The 26,903-nt window shown below is 38.3% G+C and overlaps 1 protein-coding gene across 1 annotated transcript; it reads right to left on the bottom strand.

The window, feature by feature from the left end:
- Positions 1 to 967: 967 nt before the first annotated feature.
- On the bottom strand, positions 968 to 26,472 carry LOC110289046 (vomeronasal type-2 receptor 116-like). Its single transcript, XM_085841827.1, has 6 exons — positions 26,221 to 26,472; positions 21,583 to 21,874; positions 20,418 to 21,224; positions 19,467 to 19,694; positions 17,860 to 17,983; positions 968 to 3,057 (listed from the first exon to the last, which is right to left on the bottom strand). Exons 1-6 carry the CDS (start codon positions 26,427 to 26,429, stop codon positions 2,138 to 2,140), a joined length of 2,580 nt encoding a protein of 859 aa, XP_085697953.1. The 5' UTR covers positions 26,430 to 26,472; the 3' UTR covers positions 968 to 2,137.
- Between the last annotated feature and the right edge of the window lie 431 nt (positions 26,473 to 26,903).

Genomic DNA, 26,903 nt, shown 5'->3' with positions numbered 1-26,903 from the left:
TGCTACAGACAAGGGGCATTCCTAGGTCTCTGGGCCTCACAGAGGCCAGAGATAACAAGTTCTCAGTCTCAGGCATCCCAGACACCGCTGGACACCTCAGATGAGCTGAGAACAAAATGGGGGCCCCGAGGGCAACTCAGTCATCCCCAGGGCCGAAGGAAGGAGATAGCAGGGAGAGAGGGGGCTCTGGGTGATTTCTACTGGGGTGAGAGTCCTTGCTCTGGTCGGTGGCTGGAGTGCAGGAAAGGCTTCCGGTGGGAGGTTAGACGTTTCTCTTTAGGGGAAAGACTATCCCATCTCTTAAGCATGGTGGGCCTGAAAAACCCACAACCTGAGGACTCCCCCACATTCTGACTCAGGAGAGGCAACACCCCAAATCACTCACGTTAAATGGTCTTGATGGAAACTGCAAGAGGACTTTTTATTCCAGACATGCTCTGGGCCCCACAGTAGTACACTACTGCAGGGGTGGAGGACTGTGGACCAAATGTGGAACTGGGACAGCTTTTATGGGGTTACAACAAAGCCCGCGCTTCCCAAACCAATGATGTCATAGCATCAAGAGTCCACGCAGTGCAAGCCAATCGATTTGTACTACTCCATAGTTTCTAGGCCAACCATTTTAAATCATCAAGCCTGCACTCCAGGAGCCAATCAGTTTCCTATAGCCTGGGAGGTCCGCATTTGCTTGGGTTCCTGGGCGGGGTTAGCAAAATGCAGTTTCAGTGTGTAATATTTCCTTCTATGGTGCAAGTGGTTTACAGAAACTAGATAAGCGGTTAGTTAACTAATCTCCCTTTATCTTACTAGGCCAGGATCTCGTATTCACAGCAGGGCCCTGGAGCAGCAAGAAGTGTGACCTTTTACCTATACTCTGGCAGGGAGTGAAAGACCCACAACGTGAGGACTCCCTCATGTTCTGACTCAGGAGAGGTGACACCCCAAATCACACAAGAAACGGTCTTGCTGCAACTGCAAGAGGATTTTTATTCAAGAGCGCTCTTGGGCCCACAATCATACACCACGCAGGGGTAGAGGACCGTGGTGCGCCGAGTAGCTGAGTAAGGGGGTATTTAAAGGAAGAAACCACAACTCAAGGAGGTGGGGAGGGCGTTGTTGGAAAATACCAAAAATACCAGTTAAAAGTCACAAGGAAGTGTAAAGTCACAAATGTCACAAGGAATACCTGGTAATTGTGAGGGTTATTTCTCAAGACAGTTTCTAAGAGGCCCTAACAATAGCACATTTGTATTGCAGGTTCCAGTAATGGTCAGGGTGCCATTCTTTGAATGAACACTCTTTGAACCCAGAAAGCGGGTGGGTGGAGGAAGGAATATTGCTATCTGTTTTATGACCAGCACACCTCGGAGCACTGAGCCACAGAGGCCACATTCCCAAACTTGGGCCTAAAGGCCTAGAATTTTTTACTTCTTTCAGGAGCAGGGTCTGGAATTTGTGGTATTTAGGGCTTCTTAGGAGGCTGGAGTTGGGGCTGTATTTTCTATCCTTTCAGGCCTTGATGAGCAGAAACAGTCTATGGTTTTAGAGGCTTATTGTAGAAAGGCAGGAAGAAATAGAGAAGGTAGAAAGAGGGAGAGAGGCCGGCCACGAACATGTGGAAAGTGGGGGGAAGGGAGAGAGAGAAGGAGGGCTAGAGATGAGAGTAAGAAAGGTGAGAGCTTAAAAAAAGAGAGGAAGGGCCAAGTAGCCCCTTTTTTACTGGGTTGGGCTACCTTGATGTTGCTAGGTTCCCAAGAAAAGGAAGTCAAGCACTTCTTGCATCTCTATACACAATTGGCATCAGATGCTAGGCTTCAGGCGCTGAGACACCAATCTTCAATATCAGCACTTTGCAGGCAGAAGAAGACAGATATCCATAACTTCATACCACAATTGTCAACTTATTGGGCAGCAGGCCAATAAAAATACAAAGTGAGATCATATTACAGAAAAAAAGTATAAAAAATATCAATCTCAGATAAAAATGGTTATAGAACAAAGAGACATTAAAGCAATGAAATTAATAATTATGAACCCACATAATCATATATCTGAATAAGAGATTTAGAATGGTGTGGCACTGGTTTCAACCATTATATTTAATTAACATGGATTAATTTTAACATTTAAATAAAATTTAAATGACTACTCTTCTGGAATGTATTTTGTGCCTGATGTCAAGACATGAGTTCTTATCTGGCCTTAACAAAATTATGTAGCACTTGGGGGCAAATATCAAAGCAAGGAGTGCTATACTGGAAGCCAAGACAGAGAAGACTTCCATAGCCACCATGACCTTCCCCTTTGTGCTATGATAGACAGGGAGGAAGGTGATCCAAACACAGAAGAATACCTGCATGCTGAATGACAGGAACTTGGCCTCATTGAATGTGTCAGGCAGATTCCTAGATAAGAAGGCCATGGTGTAGCTCCCAAGTGCTAAGGAGCAGAGGTATCCCAGGACACAGTGGAAAGCCGCTGCAGAACCCTTGTTGCACATAATGATGATGTGACCATGTTCAACATGAGCATTTTGATCAATAAAAGGTGGAGAGGTAGCCAGCCATATTCCACAGATAATAAGTTGGATCAGTGTGCAGATGGGAATAATGAAATTTGGGGCCCCTGATACTATTAACCACCTCACCATTCTAGCTGGAGAAGTGACCTTGAATGCAGTAACCACTACAATAGCTTTGGCTAACACTGTGGAGAGAGCCACAGTGAACAAAGTTCCAAATGCTGTTTGCTGCAAGATGCATGTGGCTCTGTTGGGCTGTCCAATGTAGAGCAAGCAACTGAGAAAACAGATTATGAGTGTCAATAGCAGGGTGTAGCTGAGAACCCGATTATTGGCCTTGACAATGGGTGTGTCTCTGTGCTTCACAAAGACTACAAGAACCACAGCTGTGAGTAGAGAGAAGCATAGTGCTGTGATGGCAAGTGCCATCCCCAAGGGCTCTTCATAGGCCAAAAAGCTCACAGATTTCTGGAGGCAGTGGTTCTTCTCTGAGTTTGCATAGTGACTTTCTGGACACTGCACACACTGATCCATATCTGTTCAGAAGAGAAAGTGACTGTAAATTAATTTGCAGGTGTCACCTCCCCCCTAAGCTATTAATTATCCCCATCTCATTGATATGCTTCCTGGATAACCTTCCTTTCTTTTCTGAAACAAATACTTATGCTCTCTGTGAATCATTTCCAACCTATGCAGCCTTCTTTACCTATTGTGACCAAAATCAGAGAAGTCCAATGCTTTTCTGCTTTTGTCTGCTGTCCCTTAATTTGTGACTCAGTTGCATGTAGTTTATAGGTCATAAGATTACAGAATAATACTGTATAAAACTACTTGGATTCTGACATCATCTTAGAAAAATCTCTAATTTGTGGATTAGTAATTTGTTTAATGTGGACCATGTTCTTTGATGAACCTTCTTAGAGGCAAAGGGAGTGGGGGGCAGTATGTGGGGGTTCTTGGAGGAGAGATGAGGAAAAGGGATAACATTTGAAATGTAAACAAATAGATGATAAACTTACAAAAAGAATTTTATTTCTTTATTTCTTTTTTTTTTAAACAGATTTATTTATTTATTTTATGTATGTAAGTACACTGTTGCTACTACCTTCGGGCAGACCAGAAGAGGGCATCAGATCCATTACAGATGGTTGTAAGCCACCATGTGGTTGCTAGGATTTTAGCTCAGGACCTCTGGAAGAGCAGTCAGTACTCTTAAACACTGAGCCATCTTTCCAGCACAAGAATTTAATTTGTTAGTGTGTTTAATACACATAGTTTTAAATTCGTTATTTCATTTATTTACATCCAAAATGTGGACCCTGACCTGGTACTCCCTCCCCGAGTTTCCCACTCCATTCCCCCTTCCCTTTGCCTCTGAATGGGTACCCCCACTGTGCATCCTCATTCTCCAGGGCATCAAGTCTCTACAGGAATAACCACATCCCCTCCTACTGGAGACAGAAAAGTCAGTCAGCCCTTTGCAACATGAGCCGAGGATCTCAGACCAGACCATGTACACTCTTTGGTTGGTTGCTTAGTCTCTGGGAACTCCCAGAGTCTAATTAAGTTTACACTGATTGTCTTATGGGATTGCCATCCACTTTAGTTCCCTCAATCCCTCCCCTAACTCTTCCATAGGGTTCTGCAACCTCAGTGCAATTGTTTGCTCTAAGTACCCTCATCTATTTCAGTTATATTAACCTGTTTTCATTAAATCCCCTGGATACTCCGATTTGGTTAATAGTATGAATGATTTTCAATTAATAAATAAAATTGCATTCTTTGAGCTTAAATACTTCACTATTAATGTTGTTGCAATTCATTACAACAGTGTTTTTCAATGTTTAAGGAGAAAATTATTGAAATATGTTTAGGTATGCAAAAGAGGAGTTTTGAATATTCGGCACCTAAACATTTCTAATTTTCCTTGACCTAAAAGATGTTTTATACCAAAAGGAACCGTCATATTTAGAGAACTTTTCATCCAACACAAAAGAATGTATCTTCCTCTCAGTATCTCATCAATCTTTCTCCAAAACTGACCAGATACCCAGACACTAAGCAAGTCACAACAGAAGAAATTTGAAATACTCCCTGCATGTGATAAGAATACCACTGATCAAAGCTAGACATCAACAACAACAGACACAATAGAAGTCATACAAACTCATGGGAACTGAACAACTATCTCAACTGTCTAATAAATGAAAAAATGCCTTAAGGCAGAAAGAAAGAAAGCAATTGAAGACTTTCTAGAATTCTATGGAAATTAATTCAGAGCATTCCAAATTTTGGGACACAAAAAATGATACAAAGAAAAATTTCATAAGTCTTGGAGACTACATTTAAAATTGGAACTAAACGGTATCATCTTGAGTGAGGAAACTTAAATCCAAAGGACATGCATGGCATGTATTCACTTATAAGTAGATATGAGCCATAAAATTCTAGATACCCACAGTATATTTCCCAGACCCAACAAAGCTAAACAAGAAAGAAGGCCCAAGTTAGGATGCTTGAACCTTACTTTGAATGGGGAAAAATAGTGGTAAGAGGAAGATGGTGGGAGGTGACTGGGTGGGAGAGGGGATGAGGATGGGAGTGGGGGCATTCAGGGTTAGTGTGAGAAGAGAAGGGAGATAGGGCCAGAGGGCCAGAGGGCCAGAAGAATGAATGGAAATGCGAAGCTGCTTTGGGTGTGGCGTGAGGACATCTCTAGGACATGCCAGAGATCTGGCATGGGAGAGGCTCCTAGAAGTTTATGGAAGTAACTTTAGCAGATATATGGAGGAAACTGGATGGGAGAAAGAATGGATGGGAGAGTAAGGAGGTGAGGTATAGGAAAAGCCAGAGAGATAGGGCTGGGAGAATGAACAGAAATTGGCTGGGGATGGGAGACATTCTTTGTACATGACAGAGATCTGGGATGTAGGAGGACCTAGGGAATTTATGAGGGTGACTCTAGCTGAGAAACCTAGATGTGGGGAATATTGAGCCTGAAGTGACCCCTTTCTGTAGCCAGACAGAACCCCTGGTGGAGGAATAATGACTATAACCTACAGAAAAAAGGTTTAACCCAAAGTTTGTTCTGTCTACAGGAAATTCAGGGACACTGACGGAGCAGAGATCCAGGGAATGGCCAACAAATTGCTTGTCCAACTTGATACACAATCTATAGTAAAGCATGAATCCTTGACACTATTAATGATACTTGGTTATGCTTACAGAGAGGGACTTAGCATAAATGTCCTCTGAGAGGCTACACCAAGCAGCTGACTGACACAGATGCAAAGACCCACAGGCAAACATCTGATGGAACTCGGGAGTCTCTTGGAAGAGTTAGGGGAAGAATTGCAGGACCCAGAGAGGCTAGAAACTTGACAGGAAGACCAACAGTGTCAAATAACCTGAACCCTTGACTGCTCTCAGAGACTTAATCATCAATCAAAGAGGATTCCAGGGCAGGACCTAGGACCCATGTATGCACATATAAAACTATGTCAGACTTCAGGTGGGTTCCTCAAAACGAGTGGGGACTGTCATTGACTCTGTTGCCTTCCTGTGGACACCATTCCCCTAACTGGATGCTTTGTCTTCCCACAATGGTAGAGAATTGCCTAACCCAGCAGAGAGTCAATATGCCAGGGTGTTGGAGATACCCAGGGGGAGCCTCCATCCTCTCAGAGGAGAAGGGGAGCGTGAAGCTGACTTGTGAGATGAGGAATAGGAGCAGAGGAGGCACTGATTAGGAAGTAAACTGAATAAAAATAGAAATTAATAGGAAAAATTTGAGCTCATCTTATACTAAGAACTTACCAGCACACCTGAAAAGTCTAAAACAAAAAAAGTAATCACACCTAAGAGGAGTAGATGGCAAGAAATAATAAAATTAGGGTCTCATAACAATAAAATAGAAATAAAGAAAAACTACAAAGAATCAATGAAACAGAGTAGTTTTCTTGAGAAAATCAATAATATTGAGAAATCTTAATCCAAATTAACTAAAACAGTAGCCCTCCTATATACAAATGACAAATGAACTATGAAAGACATCAGGGAAACACCATTTTCGTTACCCTCAAATCATATTAAATTTCTTGGTGTAACTCTAACAAAGCAATTTAAAGTCTTCTGTGATAAAGTCTTCAAATGTTTGAAGAAAGAAATTGAAGGAAATATGAGAAGATGGAAAATTTTTCCATGCTCATGCATTGACTGGGTTAACATAGTAAAAATGGCCAACCTGTCAAAAGCAATCTACAAATCCAATGCAATCCCCTTAAAAATTCCAACACAATTCCTTACAGAACTTGAAAAAGCAATTCTCAACTTCCTGTGGGAAAATAAAATATCTAGTGTACCTAAGCAACCTTGAGCAATAAAATAACTACTAGAGGTATTACCATCACTGATCCCAAGTAGTACTACAGAGATACAGTAATAAAAACTATGTGGTATTGGCATTAAATGAGACATATTGATGAATGGAATTGACTTGAAACTCAAGGTAAACCTCTAAACACTCATGGGCACCTAATTTTTGGATAAAAAGTCCAAAAAAAAAGTGCATTCAGAAATCCGCCTGCCTCTGCCTCCCAAGTGCTGGGATTAAAGGTGTGTGCCACCTTAGGTATCCAAGATGAAGAGACTATATATCTCAGAAAATATGGTTGGAAGGTGGTGCAACAAAAATTAGGGAAGTAGCCAAATAATGTCTAATTTGATTTAAGGCCTACTCCATGAAAAGGAACCCATGAATGATACTTCTTAGGTAGCCAAGATGAAGAGATTATATATCCCAGAGACTACATGTAAAAGCCAACACAACTGATATAAAGATAATAAAATCATTCCTAATAATATTTCTGCTATATTTATAATCCCGTGCCATATCCAATCATCTCTCACAGCAGATTGAAATATATATAGAGATTATGTGGAGAGAGTCTAAATTGAAGATCTTATTTAAATCCGTCCCTCAGAGCTCAGAAAATCCCATGGAGGAGGAAGCAGGAAGTTTATAAGAGTAAGATCAAGGGCAGCAAGAGATGAAGGCCCTCTGAGTTAAATATCCAAGGTGCATGCATGCTCACAGAGACGGAAGCAGCAAGCACAGGGACTACATGAACTACATCATGTCCTTTATATATACTTTAGCTGTCAGATTAGAATTATGAGACTTCTAACTAGTATTAGAGAATGAGTGTAACACTAACACTTTGGCATCCTCTTGGAACATTGTTTCTTGTGTTGAGTTGCTATGTCCAACTGCGATAGGATAATTTTTTCTTATATTTTATTTTTTCATTTTTGGTAGTTTTATCTTAGAAGCATTTTCCTTTCTAATGAGGAACAAAATAGGGATAACTGAATAGAGGAATAATATTGGGAAGAACTAAGGAGGGTCAAGGGATGCAACACTATAATCAGGATATATTGCACGAAAAATTGTTTTCAATAAAAATAAGAAATGAATTAAAAATAAATAATTGATTTGAAATAAAGCAAGCATTGGTTTGTGGCAGGATTTGAAGGGAGAAAAAGGAGAGATTCAATGCAATTCCATCAAAATTCCATCCAAATTTTTATAGACCTTGAAAGAGCAATTCTCATCTTCCCATGGAAAAATAAAACAAAACAAAACAAAAAACCAGAATAGCCAAAATCATTCTGAACAATAAGAACCTCAGGAAGAATCACCATCAATTGTGATTAAAAAGTGCACAGTAGTCATACAGAAACAAATGTGTCAATTAATGGAATCAAATCAAAGACTCAGAAATAAATCTACACACAAATGGGTACTTCATCTTTTATAAATAAGCCAAAACCATAACATGGAAAAATAAAAGCATCCTCAACAAACAGTGCTCAACTAACTGGATGTCAGTATATAGATAAATTAACAATAGATCCATAATTATTACCATGCCTGTAACAGAAGTCTAAATGGACCAACGACCTCAACATAAATAGATATACCAAATCTCATAGAAGAGAAAATGGGAAATACCTTTGAATGCATTGGTACAGGATACAATTTCCTGAAGAGAACACTAATGGCTTTGGCTCTAAGACTAAAAATTGATAAATGGGCCCTTATGAACCCACAAAGCTTCTCTAAAGCATGTGTACTGTCAATAGGACAAATTGGACACCTACAGATTGAGAAAGGATCTCCACCAACCCACCATCTGACACAGGGTTAATATCCAAACTTAATAAAGAACTGAAGAAGTTAGACATAACAACCCATATATCCCCATTAATGCATGGGGTACAAAACTAAACAGAGAAATACCAACAGAAGAATATCAAGGGGACAAGAAACACTTAAAGATATGCTCAAATTCCTTAGTCATCAGGGAAATGCAAATCAAACCAACTCTATGAACAGGGGAGGACCAATGAGCAAGATGTAAAGTGACTAGGTAAACAAACAAACAAATAAACAAACATCTTTAATTTGTCATCTTAAACTGATCAGAATGGTTAAGATCAAATTTTATATTATAATCCATTTGAAGCCTGCTTGTTTCTAATGAGAGACAGAAAAGAAATAGATCTGAATGGGAGAGAAGGTGGAGAGGAACTTGGAGAAACAGAGGAAAGGGAAACTGTAATCAGGATATATTATGTGAGAAAAAATATATTTTCAATTCTTAAATATATTTTCTTTTTTTTAGTATTTTTATTGGTTATTCTATTTATTTACATTTCAAATGTTATCCCCTGTCCCGTTGTTCCCTCTGCAAACCACCTATCTCCTCTCCCTTTTCCCTGCTTCTATGAGGGTGCTCCCCCACCCACCTATCTGCTCCTGCCTTATAACCCTAGAATTCCCCTAAGCTGGAGCATCGAGCTGCAGGACCAAGAACCTTCCCTCCCATTGATGCCAGATATGTCGATCCTCTGGAACATGTGCAGCTGGAGCCATAGGTTTCTCCAATATGTACTTTTTGGTTGGTGGTTTAGTCCTTGGGAGCTCTGGGGGGGGGTTAGGGAGGGGTCTGGCTCTTTGATATTGCTATTCTTTGTATGGGGTTGCCATCCCCTTCAGCTCCTTTAGTCCTTTCCTTAACTCCTCCATTGGGGTCTCCATGCTCAGGTGAATGGTTGGGTGCTTTGCATCGGCATCTGTATTGTTTAGGCTCTGGCAGAGCCTCTCATGGGACATCTATATGAGGCTCCTGTCAGCAAGTGCTTCTTGTTATCAGCAATAGAATCTGGGTTTGGTGTCTGCAGATGGAATGGATCCCTAGGTAAGATAGTCTCTGGATGTCCTTTCTGCTCCACTCATTGTCTCTACATTTCGTTTAGAAAGGAGCCATTCTGGGTTAATATTTTTGAGATGCTTGGGTGGCCCCGTCTCTCAACTGAGGGCCATACCTAACCTCTGGATATAGTCTTTACATGTTTTCTCTCCCCTATGTTGAGTAGTTCTGCTAATGTCATCCCCGTTGGGTCCTGGGAGCCTCATGCATTCCTGGAATCTACAACTTTCTAGTGGTTACCCCCAGTGCTACACCTCCATTCAATTTACTGACCCTCTATATGTCTCCCACATCTATGAGTCTGGCAGTTCCTCAGAAAATTATATGCAGTACTACTTGAAGACCCACGTATACAACTCCTAGGCAAATACCCAAAAGATGCTCCAACATATAACAAGGATACATGCTCCACTATGTTCATAGTAGCCTTATTTATAATAGCCAGAAGCTGAAAAGAACCCAGATATCCCTCAACAGAAGAATGAATAAAGAAAATGTGGTACATTTACACAATGCAGAACTACTCAGCTATTAAAAACAATGACTTCATAAAATTCACAGACTAATGGATGGAACTAGAAAATATCCTGAGTGAGGTAATCCAATCATAAAAGAAAAAACATGGTGTATCCTCACCGATATGTGGATAATGGGAAAAAGGCTCAGAATACCTATGGTACAACTCCCAGACCACATGAAGCTCAAGAAGAAGGAAGACCAAAGTGTAGATACTGCAGTCCTACTTAGAAGAGGGGACAAAATAACCAGAGGAGGTAGAAAGAGTGATGGGCCTGGGAGGAAGAGAGAGGGGAAGGGAAAGGGGGGCAGGATCAGGTGAGAGAAATTTATTTTCAATAAAAGGAAAAATAGATGTTCATTTTACTCAATGTGAATCAGTCTATAATTATTAAAAAATGAGAAAACAAATAAAACACAGCTTGAAGGCTTTCCAACATTTTTTTTCTGGAACATGATTACTGGAGTTGTAACAGTCAAGGCAGAAGGACGAGAGTCAGCTGTAACACTGAATCACTGAACCCACAATAGCAGTTTGTCATATCCATTGTACTATTATGTTACGAAAAACAAAAAAGCCTGTTTGTTTACAACAAAATAAAACCAAACAAAAACTAACCACCAAATAAGCAAAACAAACAAACAAACAAAAAACCCTGAAGAGATAGCACATGCTGGCAAGGATGTGGAGCAACGGGAATATTTCTTCATTCCTGGCAAAGTGCAAACTTGTACAACCACTTTAGACATCCACTTGGCAGTTTCTCAGAAAACTGGAACAGTTCTACCTCAAGATGCAGCCATACCATCTCTCGCATACAGTCAAAGTATGCTTCAGAATTCCATAAAGACACTTGCTCAACTATGTTTATAGTAGCTTTATTCATAATAGTCAGAAAATGGAAAAAAACTCAACATCCCTCAATTGAAGAATGGAAAAGAATATGTGGTACATCTAGTCAATAGAATACTAAAAACAAGGGTATCATGAAGTTTGCAGGCAAATGGATGGAACTTGAGAATATCATCCAGAATGTGGTAACCCAGTCACAGCCAAACAAGATGGAGGTTGGAGACTCTTGGGGAAGAATAGGAGGAAGGATTGAGACCCCACAGGAAGAACAATGGTGTCAACTAACCTGGATCCTTTTGTCTCTCAGAGTCTGAACTACCATCTAAAGAATATACACAGGCTGGGCATTGTGGTGCATGCCTTTAATCCCAGCACTCGGGAGCAGAGGCAGGCAGATTTCTGAGATCGAGACCAGCCTGGCCTACAAAGTGAGTTCCAGGACAGCCAGAGCTATACAGAGAAACCCTGTCTCGAAAAAAAAAAAAAAAAAAAAAAACCCAAAAACCAAAACCAAAACCAAAACAAACAGACAAACAAAAAAAAGAATATACACAGGCTGGACCTAGGCCTCCCTGCATATATGTATCAGATGTGCAGCTTGATCTTCATGTCAGTCCTGAACAGCTGGAATGGTGGGTATCCCCAAAGTGGTTGTCTTGTATGTAGGATATATGCTTCTAGCTGGGCAGCCTTTTGTAGCTTCAGTGGGAATGGTAGTACATATCGTCACAGAGACTTAAAGTGCCAGTGGGGGGGAATACCGAGTTGGCCCCCACCAAACCAGAGGAGAAGAGGATGGGGGTGGGGGGAAGATTATAGAGGGTGGGAACAGGAGGGGAGGCAGAGAGCAGGATGTAAATTGTATAATTAAAAAAGAAAAAATTAAATAAAAATATTTTATGTCCCTTCCCAACTGTAATACAAATGGAGAATTATAAGAAAAACAAATTCTTACAAATTAAAAGGGGATGTTTATAAATTGTTAATGGTCTTGATCAGGGAAGAATCCACATATAGGGGATTAGACTCAGGAATTTATCTCTTTCCTTTTCTTTCCTATGTTTTTCTTTCTTTCTTATCTAACAAGAGGAAAAGGGGGGAAAGAAGTGATGAAAAGGAAAAGGGTGTATAGGAGTAATATAGGAATAATAGTTTAAAAGGGTAGATTATCGAATCTACACTTAAACTATAGTGCTACTACAAAACAGAAATCTTACATTGGTATTGATCTTTGTATACTGATAAAAAAATTGAGGTTATATTTTACTATACTATTCTATGTATATAGGTTTTTAATTTTTATTTGAGTTATTACTTATGTAGTTCCTAAAAATGTAAAATAACATTCTAGTCCTTTTGAAAGCTGGGATTAGAAATTGTTAAGAGTAAATAAGAAGTGCAAGTTTTAGTCAGGCAATCCAACTCAAGATTATGTTAGATATTAGTCTGGCTAAATAAAGTAAGATGTTTTCAAGCTTATTCATATAGTGAATAGTAAGAACAATGTTTGACAATTCAGATATACTACAGGTGTACAGATGGTCTTCACAAACCTTGGAGATTTATAGAATATGTCATTTAAAGTAGTTTTATTACTAAGAGATAATCTTTGCCATTGAGACAAATATGTTCCTAACACACCCTCAGTCCTATTCAAAGAAGATGATGAGCATCAAAGAATCTCCATATGGAGTTTTCTTAAAGTGTGGCAAGCTGCCACTAAGCAGAAAACTGCCTCTGCTTCAACTGCAGACAAAATGATGCCCAAAAAGAATAAGCAGATGCAGGAAATTTGACTGTCCTAAAGGACAAGCAGATGCATGGAAGTCGATTGCTGAGCTTTGCCAAGACAAGTTAAGCAGGCCTTCATAATTCCTGCTTCAGAAAATATCTGATATATATATTAGGCCAGAAGGCTGAAGATGAATGCTCAAATTTTATAGAGACAGTTTGGAGTTCAGGCAGCCAAGTATGTCTGTCATTTTATCGTTTTGGAAGCTGCTTGCTCTGTGTATCCTGTATACTCTGGTAATATTTATTCCTTCTCAAGACTCTGGTGGGAATGTAAAATAGATAGTTATAGTCTCACATAAAAATTTAAGTTGTTTACCTTTTAAATAGATGTTTTGATTTAGTAATGCAACTTATGATAGAAAATAATCTAGACACAGAACTCTTAACTGAGAGTATTTTATCCAAAATTGTCACTGTATATGGACTAGCCATTATAATGTAAATCTTACTTGATGGTCTTCATAATTGTTATTATTGTATATAGATTATTATTGTAAGACAAAGAGCCTTTTATTGGGCCAAAAAAAAAAAAAAAGGGAAATGTAAGCATAATGTTCTGTGCACTGTGGAAAGATTATCCTTTTGTTATTTAAATGTTGATTTCTATGTCCTCATATTTTGTTTCAATTAGACATGCCACTGTAATGCTCATGTCAAGAATATTCTGTCAAAAGTTTGTACAATGATTGGTCTTTTATTTTCTGCCTTGTCAATAAAAGCTGATCAGTCAATGACTGGCTAGAAGAAAGAGTAGGGTGGGACTTCTGGTAGACAGGGAAGGAGGAAATAGAAAAATGAGACAGATTCAGCTATGAAGGAGGAGAGGAGACATTATGATAAAATATACCTGAAGCCCAAAGGGCCAGACCAATACTAAAGTGCTAGTGTCTCAGGAATTTTGGCTTGGAGTTAGCTAGATTAATTTAGAGGATTAAAACAGGTCAATGAATGTCCAAGTGTTTCAGTAAAGTTTGATTAAATAAATATTGTTCTCTCTGTGTCATTACTGGGGAGTTAAGATAAATGAAGTTTACAAGTTAATTGCCTGAATATATTTATAATAATATTAACTGTTACAAGGGGAAATATTGAAATCTAATGCATTAGAAACATTCTGTTTATATGAAGGTGACTCTAATAATGTCTGCCAATAAGAAGGAGACAGAAATCCAACTGGCCATCTATTACCAACAAAGGAATAGGTCCAGTAATAGGACTACTTTTTAAGAATTTGAGGGGGCTGGTGAGATGGCTCAGCAGGTAAGAGTACCCGACTGCTCTTCCAAAGGTCCTGAGTTCAAATCCCAGCAACCACATGGTGGCTCACAACCATCCATAAAGAGATCTGACTCCCTCTTCTGGTGTATCTGAAGACAGCTACAGTGTACTTACATATAATAATTTAAAAAAAAAAAAAAAAGCCGGGCGTGGTGGCGCACACCTTTAATCCCAGCACTGGGGAGGCAGAGGCAGGCGGATTTCTGAGTTCGAGGCCAGTCTGGTCTACAAAGTGAGTGCCAGGACAGCCAGGGCTACACAGAGAAACCCTGTCTCGAAAAACCAAAAAAAAAAAAAAAAGAATTTGAATCATTGGCTAAAATACTGCACGGAAATGCCCCAAACAAGCTTTTGTCTAGACAATATGTTGTTCTGCCAAAAGTGTCAGCAAGGCCCCACTGCTGAAGCAAATAACTCTTTGAATATGGAGAAGTGAGAATGATTCTTAATAGACCCTTCAGCCCCAGGTTTCACCATCTGTGACTGAGAAAGGTAGTCTGTAGGCTGACAAAAGATGAGCACAAGAAACAACACAACTACAAAAAAAATTGGTTTAAAAGAAATTCTTCCTAAAAAATATGGCACAAACCTTGAGAGAGTAACCAACCTACATATGGTTTGACTCAAGGACCACTCCATGAGATGAATCCCATTTTTTGAGGACTGCTTGAGCAACAAACAAATAGAAATTAAATAGCCAAGAGGTTTTGAGTAAAACCAATATTGTCTGGAAAAAGGATGCTTATTTATATTCTTCCATAATCATAGATCAGTGATGTATTCAGGCATCATTAGAGACATAAATAGAGAGAGGGGCAGAGAGAGAGAGAGAGAGAGAGAGAGAGAGAGAGAGAGAGAGAGAGAGAGAGAGAGAGAGAGAGAGAGAGAGAGAGGAGAGAGGCAGGCCTTGGTACAACAGCTTTAAGTGAGATGTCCCCATCAATTACTTCCTCTTAGAGCTTAGGGAAAACCCATGGAAGATGTAGCAGAAGAAGTAGGCAAGATAGAGAGGATAGAAGAAAGCAGGAAAACAAGTCTTCCTATAACAACTAAGCAACAGATATATGAACACTCTGAAGTAAAGCAGGAATCATGGGGCCTACATAGGTATCTTCATGTAGACAATACCTTTCAGTTTAGAACTTTTATTTTTACATGTAAACAAGTGAGTCTCTGATTGTTATGCCCTCTCTTGGGCATTAACTTTCTGTTGTCTTATATTCTCAAACTTTGATATGCTTGGTATTGCTTTATTATATTATATTTATTTTGTTATGTTTTGTTGTTATCTTTGAGAAAATCAGAAGTAGATATAGAGTGGGTAAGAGGTGGGTAGGAACTGGGAGCAGTGGAGGGAAGGAAAACTGTATTTAGACTATATTGAGTAACAAAGGAGTCTGTGTTTGATAAAAGAGAAACAAAATTTTAAAAGATCAAATTATTTGAAATAATGTATTTTCAGTAAAACAAAGAGACTCAGTATATATATATCTCCATATCTATCTATCTATCTATCTATCTATCTATCTATCTATCTATGGGAAATTAACTCTCCTGTCACATGTGTGTTTAAAAAATCATCTACTGAAAATAATAAAGAGAATAAATAATAAAGGGGTTATATTAAGTCAATCCTACATATGACTGAGCATTAAAAGCATAATCGGGAGGGAGAGATATGGGTGGGAAAGGGGACAAAAAGGGATGGGGGGGAACATGATCAGGTATTTGGTAGGAGGAACAGTACTGAAGTCCTGAGGGCCTGTAAAAAGAATGAAAACAGACAGCCGGGCGTGGTGGCGCACGCCTTTAATCCCAGCACTCGGGAGGCAGAGGCAGGCGGATTTCTGAGTTCGAGGCCAGCCTGGTCTACAAAGTGAGTGCCAGGACAGCCAGGGCTACACAGAGAAACCCTGTCTCGAAAAAACCAAAAAAAAAAAAAAAAAAAAAAAAAAAAAAAAAAAAAAAAAAAAAAGAATGAAAACAGGCAACTTTGGGAGGTGAGAAAGGTGGGAGGTGGGTAGGACCTTCAAGAATGTACCAGAGACCTGGGAGGTGGGAGACTTTCAGGACTCAAAGGGAGGAACCATAGATGAAATTCCTACATTCAGTGGGGAGAGGGAACTTGTAGAGCTCACCTCCAGCAGAAAGACAGGGCATCAAGTGAGAGAAGGGGTTGCCATCCCACAGCCAAAAACTCTGACTCATAATTGTTCTGGTCTGAAAGAACTGCAGGGACAAAAATGGAGAAGAGCCTGAGGATAAGGAAGTCCAGCAACAGGCCCAAACTGGGATCTAGCTCATGGGAAGGCCCCAAGGCCTGACACTACTACTGAGGCTGTGGTGTGCTAACAAAAAGGGGCCCATCATGATTGCCCTCCAAAAGACCCAACAGACAGCTGACAGGACCCCGTGATCTCTCAGACACTGGGCCACCAACCAGGCAGTGTTCATCAGCTGACATGAGGCCCCTAACACATATATAGTAAAGGACTGCCGGGTCTCCACTCAGTCTGAGAACCCTCAAGAGATTGGAAGCCCCAGGGTTAGGGGAGTTCTGGTGAGATGGGGTGTATGGGAATGGTCACATCCTTGTGGAGACAGGTGGTGGAGGGGGGGTAGGTATGGGATGTGGAACAGTCAGACGGTGGACTGAGAGGGGGGAAATATCTGGACTGTAAAAAAGGATTAAATAAAATTAAAAAAAATCTAAAAACATGATGCTAAAAACACTGTTTCCATGGTGTAATGAAAGGGACTGTGTATTTGTGGGAAAAGTGAGTATTCAGGGGGAAGATATGTGCAATGGCTCAGCAATGTAAGTTGAGGATGTTTTCAATGTCTAGGGTCTGTGATGTCAAAGAGAAATCATCTAGTTTTAGGCTCCTCTGCAGGGATTTCAGGTGATGCACTTCTCCCTGGTAAGACCATTTCACGGTGTGAATCGCCTCTGGATGGATCAAACCAACTTAATCTGTCATCCTTAGGTAGAGAGAAGCAATTGTGGGGATTTCCGTGTAGAAAGTGGAATCTTAAGGCCAGAAAATTGAATATGAATGCACAGTTAAGCCACTCAGGACCTTAATGCCAGTGCAAGAAACTTATGTCAAAGTGGCCACAAGACTGTTACTAAGAGACAGACAAATGTATTCCCATGTTTACTGCTAGAAGACAAAGCTTTGTGAGAAATCTTGAATTTATGATGTGAAAGTGTGTACTTGTCTGTCCTTTCCTTGATATCTTTCCTGAACTTCAGGAGACTAAGCCCCTGGGGTATTTATTTCATGGTTAATTTTTACTACACCCATGAACTTATACTCCTATTGTATAATCACTTCATAGTGCATGCTGGCTTTACCTTCCCTTTTCTTCCCTGGTACACACACACACACACACACACACACACACACACACACACACAGAAAATAAAACAACAACAACAAAAACCCCAAAAACAAAACAAAAAATAAACCAACCAAAAAAACCTAATAGCAATGTTTAAATTTCTAACTACTGGGCAAGAGTTTATCTCTTACTTCTCTTCAGTCCTTTCCTGTTTGCTTAGGTATTGCAGACTCCTGTGGACAAGTTGGAAACATCTCTGTAAGCCTTTATTTATTTACCTGTCTCATTGGAAATCTCATTGTCTGCACAGGGAGTACAATCAAAGCAGCAGACAGCCTTCCCCTCCTGGGCAGCTTTCCTGAATCCAGGCCTACAGCTCTCACTGCACACAGACTTAGGAATCTAGGAGGAATGAAATCTATTAGCAAATGCCTGGACTTTTTAAAAAATCCAAATTTTTGGACTATTTCTGAGTATCATTGAAGAGTTACTTTGTAAATGCTTCCAATAAAAGTTGAAGATAATGAGTTTGGAATTACTAATTTTGGTTCCTTTTGCATAAGATAATCCACATGTTTACATGTTGGGCCAATACTGTCCAGCTGTTGTAAAGAGTACCTCATTAAAGTAGTACTGGAGAATGTCATGGTAGGACTTCAGAGTTAATGTGTCTCAAGCTTACTAGCTACTAGGTGGAGCTTTTGTATCCAATGTGAGTATAAATCTTGATTGAGAACTTTACAGGTCTTAGTTTTGTAATGGAAACAAATCTTATGCAGTTCTGGGAGGAATTTTATAGAGACATTTACCTGAGATGGGAAGAGCTACCACATAATCGGTGTCAGCATCTCATTGTCCACTGTCTCAGACAAAAATGAAATATAGATACAAGGTAAGCAACCACATTCTTTGATTTCTGATTCTGATCTGTGAATATGATGTCATCACATCTTCTGGCACCTAAAACACTCTTTTTCTACCATATCATACATGCCCAGAGTGTCAGCTAAAAGAAACCCGTACTTCCTTCAGTCAACTTTTCTTGACTCTTTATGTGAAGCACCAAACAAAAATAACACACACACACACACAAACACACACACATGTACCCACACGTATACACACACACACCATACTGGCCTGTCATGATATTTTACCTTTTCAGAAGCTGAAAAATAGAATTTTATCCTAGCTCTCTCACTGAAATTTCAACTTCTTTTCATTTGTTTGTTTGTTTTGTTTTTTTGAGACAGGGTTTCTCTGTGTAACCCTGGCTGTCCTGGAACTCACTTTGTAGACCAGGCTGGCCTTGAACACAGAAATCCGCCCGCCTCTGCCTCCCAAGTGCTGGGATTAAAGGCAGGTGCCACCACTGCCCAAAATTTCAACTTCTTGACAAAATAAACTCAACCAGTGTTTTGAGGCAGTGGCAGAAATCTTACAGACACTATTTATAAGAAAATGAAGACACTATTGCATATACCAGCAAGATTTGACCTACTCAGCCATCACTGGGAAGAGAGGCCCTTTGGTCTTGCAAACTTTATATGCCCAGTACAGGGGAATGCCAGGTAGAAGAAGCAGGAGTGGGTGGGTTGGGGAGCAGGGTTGGGGGGAGAGGGTATTGGGGAGTTTCAGGATAGCATTTGAAATGTAAATGGATTAAATATCTAATAAAATTGTTAAAAAAAGAAATGTGTGGTTATTTAAAACAACTTTTCCATTAATCAAAGTCAGGGAAATGACAAAATAGTCAAATGTTGGCTGTTACTTATTAGGAGTTAAAGATTGACTGATACTGAATGAGTGTCCAATTAACACTATATCCTGAAAATTACTTTTGTTTTTATAAAAAGGCAAAGCAGTGAGGTAAGTCACAACTTACTTTTGTAAACTGTGTCGGCCATTGTATCATTTCCTCAGATAAGGACAACTGGTGACCCTGGGGAGAATTTGGAGAAAAGGTTCCTACTTTCATCTTTAATCCAAGACCCGTTGGGAAATTCCAAAAATTGAAAATGTCATATTCTGAATGTAAGTTTTTCCTCTCACCTATTACAGATCGACTGCTTAAATGGTTTTTATGTAGGGTGATCTTTAGAAAAGGGAGGATCTAGAAGAGATGTAGAGATGTATACTGAAATCTGAGATACTAAAAATATTTAAAAAAATATAATACAAATAATCTCAGTGTCTTTTATTCCATCATGATGAAAAGCAAGTATAAAGGAGGCATCAAAATGGTTGAGTAAATAAAATATACTTGAATTGAAATGTATTCAGTTTCAAAAATCACTCTGTTCAGGAGAAATCATTCAATTAAATATAGCTAAGAAAACACGTTATGTGGATTCAGTTCATTCAAAATTCTTTGAACAGCTAGCCACAACTGTTAACTTTTAGAATATATTCAGATCTCCCATGTGTAAAATGAAGACTCTCAAGTTGAATGTTCAATTTAAAGTGATCCTTAACTCTATAATCCTGTGTTACTAGCCAGAAGCATTTTAATTCTTAAGGATCTATTGTGCCAGTGTCTGCTCTGAGGAATATACATGGGAATTCTCAACTTCTCACATTGAAGATATTATGAAAAGCCTGTAAAGCAACTTGTTATATGAATTTAGGATTAGTTTAATATGTTTTTTCCTCTGTTCCTGGCACACAATTTATAAAGATACTTAACTCGAGATTTTGCATTGAACATCAGAGTAAAACAGATATTCTCTCGCTTGCTAATTCACAACATATTCTAAAGCCTTTGATGACTAATACTAATCCTCAATAAATAATAAAAAATGTGACATTGCTGATAATACACAGGAAGGGATATTACCTGCCAGGGCAAGAATGTCATTCCTTCTCCATTGGCGTATGGTTGTGTCTGTATTTGTTGAACAGTCATCTCATGGAGGCTGTGAGCAAGAGCATACACAGCATTGTATATGTTGTAGCTCTCTTCACTCATGGCTGGGTCAATAATGTGTCTGGGCAGTAAGTCCAAAGATGCATTGGGTTGGCAGTTCTCCAAAAGTTGGCAATCAAACTCAGAAAAAGGGCAATTGAAGAAAAAAACCCAAAATTTAGGAAGATAATCATCTCCTGGGTATGTGTAGGGATTCACTGTTTGAACAAAATCCACAAACTCAACCATCTCTTCATGATGGTGTGAAAAAATGAGACTCCCATGAAATGATTCTATCATAAAATAATCAGAATAGTAGTCAATATTCCATTGAGAGTTCAAGACCCAGACTTTCCATGTCACTAACAGTTGTGTAATGTGTCGCATTAAACCTTGTAAAGAAACAATGTCCCCATAAATAACAATCACATTTGCTGATGATTCCTGAATCTTCTCCATATTTTTCCATATTGCATCAGAATATGAATTCCAGGTGCCAGGAATCATTTTCACAAAGGCTAAGCAGATCCTATTACTTTCCATAATGTCTCTAAAGTCTGATAGAATCTGAGTCCCTCTGGGGTCATTTGGGACAATCAGACCCACCCAGGACCAGCTGAAATGAAGCATCAAAGACACTAAGGCCAGTGACAGATATGTGTCCTCGGGGGCCACCTGATAGAGAGTTTTAAACTGACTTTGGTCATTCATGTTAGAATCAAAATATCCAAAAGTGAGCTGTACAAAACAAAATTGGAAACAAGAGAAAGAATATTGGCATCAAACACAGTCTCAATCCTGAATCAACAGAAGCCAAGATGAAGATGAAGATGACTTTGTCATATTTTGAAAAGTCAACTCATCACAGAGTTTTCAACAAAAAGTACTGACAGTTCTCTATTTTAAATAACATAGCTAGCCCTATTCACCTCTCCTTCCATTCTATTTCAGGTAATGGAAATGTGGCTCTGTCATCAAGTACCTTTATACTTTACTTTGGTTCTTGATTAATTCAAGTACCCATAGTTTACATTTTCAGAAAGCTGTAGTGCTAAAAAATGATATCTGACTCCAGTTCCCACATCCTACTGCTCACCTGAGGTATTTTGTAGAGTTGTAGCAGTGTCCCAATATGGGCAGATATCGCCCATGATGTTCCAGTGAGTGCTGCAGGTAAATTCCTCTTCTGGCCACAGTTATAATTCACTAGCTGATTGCTCAACCCTGCGAGCCAAAGAAAGGGACCAAGAAGAATATTCTTTTCAGAAAATTTAATGTTATGATGCTCAAATCCAAGAGTTGTGTTGGGTAGAAGATGAGGATTTCTGTTGATCTCCTCAATGGTAAATACCAGGGCCAGAAGAAACTGGTAGTTCATAAAATTATACCTGCAAAGATTTCATAAAATTACATGGAAGAAAGACATAAACCATACGATCTTCATACTTTTTGAAATAGCTTTTTCATTCAAATGGCAATGTTTCTATAGAATTCTTATTTTAATATCTTTTCATGAATTGTTTACAATTAGAATGGGCATTTTAAGTATGTAGTATTAGGTAAGATCTGACAGCATTAACATTCATTAATCATGGTCTCAGGGACTCTTACTATATTGATTTATTTATCTTGTATGTGTGGAGAAAATGGTGCACAAATAAGTAATTATGTTCTGACAAATCTTAAGAACATTTAATGCTTGAATCTTGGCTTATCAGTCTCTACAGCAATAAAATGACAATACACCTTGACCCAGTCACCCAAGTTTTTGTGACAATATCCCATTTAAAGAATATCACAAAGATAATTTAAGTTATATATTGCTATAGTTGTCATTTTGTGGGTTTTTTTTGTTTTTGTTTTTGTTTTTTGTTTTTTAGGTTTTTTGTTTTTTGTTTTGGTTTTTTGAGACAGGGTTTCTCTGTATAGCCCTGGCTGTCCTGGAACTCACTTTGTAGACCAGGCTGGCCTCAAACTCAGAAATTCGCCTGCCTCAGTTTCCCGAGTGCTGGGTTGTGGTATTTTTAATAGGGTGGTCCAGGGTGGATTGAACTCATGGGGATCTTTCTTCCTCTGCCTTTAAACTTTGGTGAGTAATTCATGTGTATCCACATCCAAATTTATTTTATATTTATTGTTTTTATGAGCTGTGTGCATCACTTATGCGGATGTGAGTCCCTGTGAGGGTAGAGGTCCATGAGTCTTAATAACAATAATTGCCTGGAAGAGAGGAACTTCAACAGCCAGTCTAAGCAATCCACACATTATTTCACAGAATCTCTTAATCATTTGTTTAATTGTTGACTAACTGACTGAGTTATTGGATGAAGTGTGCTAGTCACAAAGCTGTTTCCTAACTTTATATTTGTAAATGTTTTTCTTCAGTTGGATATACATAATTCATATTAAGCTATTTTTCAGAGTTTCATAGATAAAAAATATTACTTTTGTATATTTTGGAAAGATATATAGGAAGGAGATTAAATTTATATTAAACATACATATTGAAAAAAGAAAAATAGTTATATTAAATGTACTTTTTTCTGCAGAATTCTGGCCTTATAGTCACATACTTATTTTTATTTATTCAACTCTCATTTTTCTGCTTCTCTATTTTTTTTCCAAAACTTTTTTTCCTTTAACACAGATGGTGATCTGCCATATATCTGACATTAATGCTGTCTCAAAGAACATTGGATACTCAATAGAACATCCTCTATACTTCTTTTCTGGGATGCTGCTGAGATTTACAGTTTGCATGCCCTGAGTTTCATTTCTTTTAAATGTAATGGATTTGCCTAGAAACTTCACATGAAATCAAACAAAAGACTTTGCATATATCATAATTCTAAAATAATTAATAAGGATGAAAATGAAAATGTATGTAGTAGAGTAAAATAATGAAATAAAAAAACCCTTATGAGTAATGTTCTGACAGCAAAGACTAAAGTAGTTTTTATCAAGTTGACATACAACTAGCCAGAAAAAAAGAAATATGAGGCAAAAAAAAATCTACAAATGCTTTAGACAACATGTAAATGTTAAGAAATTGTTAATAGCATTTTAATAATTGATAGGAGTATGAATGAACAAAAATAATCTTAAAAATGGTTATTAACATAATGATAGTAAAAAATCCTGTAAACAAATCAGTAGGAAAGATAAGAAATCAGGGAATTCTTTTTGTATTATTTCTAAATGTCTACTACATCAGGTAATTTACTTAAAAATCAAAGAATACTTCATAAGTTATTTACATACTTAACTAGAGCAGATAACATTGAAACAACATACAACCCAATAATATCTTAATACTTTAATTTAAAAGAAAATTAATCTATAAAGGTCTGAATTCACATTTCTTCCTTTAAGTAGGTGTTAGAGATAAGTGGTAGTACAGTCCTCACAGTGCTGGCAATGACAGGCATCAGCACTCACTTTAGCCAGACCCTGACAAAATTCTTTACATCAGAGAGGTTGGTGTACATTTCATGGGCTGCTTGTACTTGTGTTTCTGGCTGCGCTGGAAAATGCCCCTGTATATTACATCTTCCTTCATAACTGCCCTGAGGATAGGGGAGCAAGAAAACACAACCATAGATCCGAGTAAAAAACAATACTTAGATGAAGAAAGATAAGTAGATACAGAAGAGCAGACATCATAGTTGTACTTTGCAAGTAAATTAATGCAGGACACATACATCCTAGAACTTGATGAAAGGATTTAGAGGACACTCAGTTGCCAGAAAAAAATTGTGTGCAAAGAAAAGAGCACAAGTCTGCAATTCAAAGAAAATGAGACCTCAATTATAAAGCCACAGGTAAGAGTGCAGGAATGTGCTTGGGACCAACATACACTTACAGATGGAACAATTTTCACTGCTAATACTCATAAGGATAAAAATGGAGAAAGCAGCTGGGCGGTGGTGGTGCACGCCTTTAATCCCAGCACTTGGGAGGCAGAGGCAGGCAGATTTCTGAGTTCAAGGCCAGCCTGGTCTACATCGTGAGTTCCAGGACAGCCAGGGCTACACAGAAAAACCGTCTCAACCCCCCCCCCAAATATATGGAGAAAGCAGTCTGGAATAATTGATAGGCACCAGAGCAATGTCCTAGAAAACTAGAAGTTACTTCATTTTATCTTTTTTTTTATTGTGGAGAAAATAATACAAAAAATTAAGTATATTAAGAAATATTTATTTTGGAATTGCTTAGTATAAGACAAGATAGTTAATATTTTATAGTAAAAATACTGTTTTTCTGTCATGAACGAATTTGATTGAATTTTTGATTGCATAAAAGGTTGAGCAATTTTACAAGATATAATTGTCTCATTAGCAAGAATAAGCTAGATACTATGGCTCACATAACTGAAAGTATAGCCTTTTCACATATGGGCATGTTGCTGCATAATATACAGAAAAACACATACAGATGTGCATTGTTGCATGAGCTGCTGAAAGGAGAGAGCAGAGGGAATAGACAGTCAGAAAGGGAATTAGTTATGATGAAGAACATGTGGCTCCAGTCAGCATCTAATTCATTTAGTCGGTTAGGTATATTAGACAAATTTCTGGGTTTATTTGAGAATCAATGTGATCCTAAAGAAATTAAATCTATCTTCAGTTACTACATCAAGGAACTATTACATGTATATATAAAATTTTTGATCTATTGGTATCTAAGGTATGCTAGTTTCAAACTAAATGAGTCACCACCCCAAATATATGATATTTTATATTTGAAAATATTTACTTCTCCACTGTTCTCAATGTTTTACTGAAAATCCCACCAATGTTTTAAAAAATACACAGTAATTTCACAATGAGCACAATTATTGTTCAGTACTATATTTTATTTTGTAGATTTTTAAAATAGATTTACAAACTCTATTGGTATAGTTTAGGATATTTTTAAATTGATCCATAGAGATATAAGATAAGCACACCATACTTCCTCTCTAAAGAGACACACTTTAATATTCTTCATCAATTTTTCTAAGGAATTCAGATTTTTCTTATATTACTCCTTAATCTTGTAGATTTCAGAAGAGCTAAAAAGTGGTCCTAAATGGCTACCCTCAAAGCAAGAGTATCTTGATAAGCACATCCATATACATGAAGGAAAGCACTGGAAACATATAGGGTGAAAGGTAAACATGAAATGCGAGAGAGAGAGAGAGAGAGAGAGAGAGAGAGAGAGAGAGAGAGAGAGAGAGAGAGAGAGAGAGAGAGAGAGAGAGAGAGAGAGATATTTAGTTATGTGTAGGAAAACAGTGGTCCCAAAATTTAATCTTGACAGTCCCAAAGTCAGGTGCATGTGAAAATAGCAAGTCTTGTCACTCAATATTTAGAAGTCTCTGTATTCATGACATTATTTAACCTCAGAAGAGCACATCTGGACTTTAAGAAAGCTCAGAAGTACCAGGTCATACTTAGATTAAATATAATTTTATCCATACTTTGAAATCACGACACTGAAAATATTCAATTCATCTGGCATTACAAGCATAAAAAGTTGTATGAAGTTCTAATATGATATAAGGAAAGCAAAATGAATAACATCAAAATGATCACTTTTCCTTTGAAAGAGAAAAAGAAGTGCAAATGAAACTATAACTTCAGAGATTTGAGAGTGGAAAACAGTGAATGTGAAAAAACTCATGAATGTTTTAATTCATACATACTTTACGCCACAAGAATTCTGAACTTTTACAAGGAATAATTGTACTTACTCTAGGTACATATCCTCGAAATAGTATGGGTCAATTTCATGGGGAACATGGTCACGTGTGTAGTAAATATGAAGAGGAAAAAACGCACCAATTGTCACATCTCCTTCATGGTAAGTATATTCCTTGATTTTTTCATAGCACTTATCACCAGTAAAGGCACATACAAAATTGGGAATATACAAAACTCCAAAGATAAAAATCCAGAACATCCTATTAACACACACATATATGCCTATCCATAAGACTGATGGATACAGAGCTAATGATGCCCAGCAGGTATATATTGACGTCAAGTGTTTGTGAGCATGTGTGGTTCTAACTTTGCTAATGAGGGCAGATGTCACAACACCTTTCTCAAGTTCCTATTGACACTTCTGCCACTGTTATTCAGAGTTCTGAATTCCCTTAGGCACTGTATCTGAGCCCCTGTATTCTGCTTGAAAAGAAATTGGAAAACATGTCTTCGATTTTCTTCTCTAGATACAGGCACCATGATTTTAGCCAAGAAGACAGACAGCTCTAGGAACAACTTCCTGTTGGGCTGTTTTGGCCAAATTTGAAGCAAAAAAACCCTTTTTATTATGACAACAACTTTAGCTGACAAAAGCATGCTAAATCATAGGTTGCCAGAGTAGGTGAATTAGAAGGCATGGAAATACACTCATGAGCAAAATAAGTGGAAT

This window comes from Mus caroli, unplaced genomic scaffold (genome assembly GCF_978045245.1).
Source record: "Mus caroli unplaced genomic scaffold, Mus_caroli_1 scaffold_8, whole genome shotgun sequence".
NCBI lineage: Eukaryota > Metazoa > Chordata > Mammalia > Rodentia > Muridae > Mus > Mus caroli.
This window is presented reverse-complemented; position numbering and strand designations above follow the sequence as displayed.